This window comes from Mesitornis unicolor, unplaced genomic scaffold (genome assembly GCF_000695765.1).
Source record: "Mesitornis unicolor isolate BGI_N332 unplaced genomic scaffold, ASM69576v1 scaffold6615, whole genome shotgun sequence".
Taxonomy (NCBI): domain Eukaryota; kingdom Metazoa; phylum Chordata; class Aves; order Mesitornithiformes; family Mesitornithidae; genus Mesitornis; species Mesitornis unicolor.
The window spans coordinates 2,949-4,353 of NW_010183364.1; the positions used below are offsets into that span (position 1 = coordinate 2,949).

Below are 1,405 nucleotides of genomic sequence, written 5' to 3' on the forward strand. Positions count from 1 at the left end.
AGGGCGGTAGTGAAAGACGACGCCTGCAAGGGCAGAGAGGGGCATCACTTGCATGGGGTGCACGGCTCGCATGTGGTACATGGGGTGCACAGGTTGCACAGGATGCATGGCTCGCATGACTTGTACAGAGTGCACAGGGTGCAGCTTGCATAGGATGCACAGGGCGCATGGACTACATGAGATGCATGCGGTGCATGGAGTACATGGGGTACACGGCTCACACAGGGTGCACAGGGTACATGGGGTGCATGGCTTATGCAGCTTGTACAGGCTGCACAAGGTGCACAGCTTGCACGGGGTGCATGGGTTGCGTGGGGTGCACAGCTCACATGGCTTGTACAGGGTGCACGGGGTGCACAGCTTGCATGGGGTGCACAGGGTGCACAGCTTTTATGGGATGCATGGCTCACACAGCTTGTACAGGGTGCACAGGGTGCACGGCTCACATGGAGTACATGGGGTGCACATCTTGCACAGGGCACACAGCTCACACTGTGTGCACAGCTTGCATGATTTGCACAGGATGCATGGGGTCCACATCTTGCACAGGGTGCACGACCCCCACAGACACCCATGCCACCCCACCGCGACACCCCCGCAGCTCTCACCATGCCCCCCCAGCTCACCTGTCACCTCCAAGGGCAGCAGGTCCTGCTCATCGTCGATGCCAGCCACCACCTCGCAGCGGTACAGCCCAGCATCGCTTGCACGGGCGGCGTGCAGCACCAGCGTGGCATTGGAGCGATTGTGGGGGTACCCAGGCAGGGCCACCCGTCCCTCGTAGGCCTTAACCACCTTCACCGCGTTGTCCTTGGCCACCAGGATGGGCACATCCTCCCGCTGGCCGGTGGCCGAGCGCACCTTGCTCCATTTGATGCGGGGGGGGTCAGGGGGCTCATTGGGCCCCAGCGCAGCCGAAGGCTGGAGCAGGAAGAGGCAGGGCAGGGCCACGGGCTCCCCCAGCCCCACACGCACTGCCTGGTGCTGCACCCGGTTGATGTGGATCACCTTCCCCTCGTCCTGGGAGCCTGTGGGAAGAGGTGCCCAGATACCATGGGGATGGGCGGCAGGGGTCTGAGGGCCCCCATGAGCCCCCAACCCCCCCCAAGTAATGGCATCACCGGGACGTTGTGCAGTGCCCCTGTTTAGTGACTGGACACTGACTTTTCCAGTTAAATCTGCCCCCTCAGGGGCAAGAACCTTGACTTGGTCAAGGCCCCAGTCCACTCTGGATGCTGCTGGACTGTAGGCGCTGCCCTGCACCCATTGGTCACACACCGCACCTTTGGGGACACCAGTACCCCCCATCACTCTCCACAGAGATGGACCCCAACAGCTCAGGGCTACCCAACCCCTAAGGCAGCAGCAGCAAAGCCACCCCCACACTGGGATAAAGCAACCATGA

General features: G+C 62.1%; 1 protein-coding gene across 1 annotated transcript in view; it reads right to left on the minus strand.

Moving 5' to 3' along the window:
- Window positions 1-1,405, minus strand: part of LOC104540321 (neurocan core protein-like) — a gene marked incomplete at its 3' end in the record, with an annotated part of 3,795 nt that overhangs the window by 1,766 nt on the left and 624 nt on the right. Inside the window, exons 2-3 of the mRNA XM_010184101.1 lie at window positions 627-1,028; window positions 6-23 (exon numbers count right to left, since the gene is read on the minus strand). Coding sequence (XP_010182403.1) covers window positions 6-23; window positions 627-1,028 — 420 coding nt within the window. The remainder of the gene's footprint in view (window positions 1-5; window positions 24-626; window positions 1,029-1,405) is intronic.